Genomic DNA, 1,705 nt, shown 5'->3' on the forward strand with positions numbered 1-1,705 from the left:
ACCCTAACCCTAACCCTAACCCTAACGCAGATCACTCTATTGAATATGGTCTGAATATAGGCCGCCACTCATTAGAGGAAGCCTTAGAAGCGGCTAAACAAGGGCCTAAGGGCCTTATTAAGGCGAATATAAGCAGGAATACTATTACCACCCTCAGGGAGTTTCTTAAGGAGAATGACTACTTAGTCAAACCTGCTGATAAGAATCTCGGTTTAATAATACTCCCTAAGCAATGGTACATTGACGAAGGCATACGCCAACTCAGTGATACTTCTACTTACAAAGTCGTGCATACAGTAGAGTATATTGACAAACTACACCAATTGGCAGACTATAGGAAAGAGTTTATTTCCTACTGGCTTACCCGTAGTAATGATGTCAATAAACTCCTTACTGGCAAGAGAGGCCTTACAAAGTTCCTTAAGTACCCATTGATAGCAGACATAATCTTGCCTGCTTTCCACCACTTACCCAAGGTACATAAGACTCCGCTAAAAGGCAGGCCGATAGTCCCATCCTATGCTTGGATTACAAGCAACCTATCGCGTTACATTGACTCCCTTTTACAACCATTGGTCAGGAGCTATTCCTGGATTCTCAGGGACTCTAAGCACCTCCTTAGAGAACTTGCCAAGCTTCAGCTCCCTCTTCATGAGGAGATATGGTTGATTACAGCGGACATCCAATCCATGTATACTAACCTTCCTACTACCGAAGGTATTGACATTATGAATTGGTTAGGGCGCGAACATTACCAAAGCAAAGATATCGGTAACTTCATAGGTGAAGCTACCTCCTTTGTATTGGAAAACAACTACCTCTCTTTCCAAGACCAAGTGTATCATCAGACTGATGGTACTGCAATGGGCACTAGCATGGCTCCTACCTATGCAAACCTATTTGTAGCCGCTTTTGAGGATCAGTTCAAGATACCCTACTTGGATAACCTTTTGTATTATGGTCGTTACATCGACGATGTACTAGCAATAGTACATGGCTCTAAGGAAAAGGCACTTAAGGTTGTTGAACACCTTAATGCCTTACACCCTAAGCTTCAGTTTGATGCTGAGATTAGTGACAGGGCGATTCCCTTCCTGGACATACACCTTTACCTAAGGAAGGACACTGTTACACCTGGCAAAGTCACTCTTCATACGAAAGTGTACCAGAAGCCACTCAACGCCTATCAATACATCCCTTGGTCATCTTACCACCCTGAGAGTGTTAAGCTTGCCTTTATCAAAGGCGAACTCACACGCTATATTCGGATTAGCTCTTCCTACAGTGACTACCTAAGGGTTGCACAACTGTTCTGGAAACGCTTACGCCGACGAGGCTACCCGGTTAGATGGTTAAGGCGAGCATTCAAAATGGTGACTTATCATAGTCAAAGAGCGGTCTCTGTTGTTGACAGAGCAAAGGGAGATACAACCCGTTCACCATTGGTATATCATATCGAGTACAATCCGGTATGGGACTTTGTTAATGGCAGTAAGGTTCTTACCCACACCGTTAAACATTGGAAGCCCCATTACCACAAATTGATTGGAACAAAGTCTAATCGTATTATGCGCGCGGTTCACCGCTGCCGTAATCTGAGCGACTATATGAATACCTGGAACAAAGAATTGCTTGCTCACAAGGGCTAAGAGACTTGATCTCCTGCTGTTAACACCGGACCCTAATGCTAATAGCGGAATATTTC

The 1,705-nt window shown here is 43.9% G+C and overlaps 1 protein-coding gene across 1 annotated transcript; it reads left to right on the plus strand.

Annotated features, from left to right (window-relative positions):
* Positions 1 to 1,649, plus strand: RHTO_07682 (reverse transcriptase; the record flags this gene model as incomplete). Its single annotated transcript, XM_016421338.1, has 1 exon — positions 1 to 1,649. A coding segment is annotated over one exon (1,649 nt), but the record flags the coding sequence as incomplete, so codon positions are not given.
* Between the last annotated feature and the right edge of the window lie 56 nt (positions 1,650 to 1,705).

Source organism: Rhodotorula toruloides, assembly GCF_000320785.1.
Source record: "Rhodotorula toruloides NP11 unplaced genomic scaffold Scaffold76, whole genome shotgun sequence".
Taxonomy (NCBI): Eukaryota; Fungi; Basidiomycota; class Microbotryomycetes; order Sporidiobolales; family Sporidiobolaceae; genus Rhodotorula; species Rhodotorula toruloides.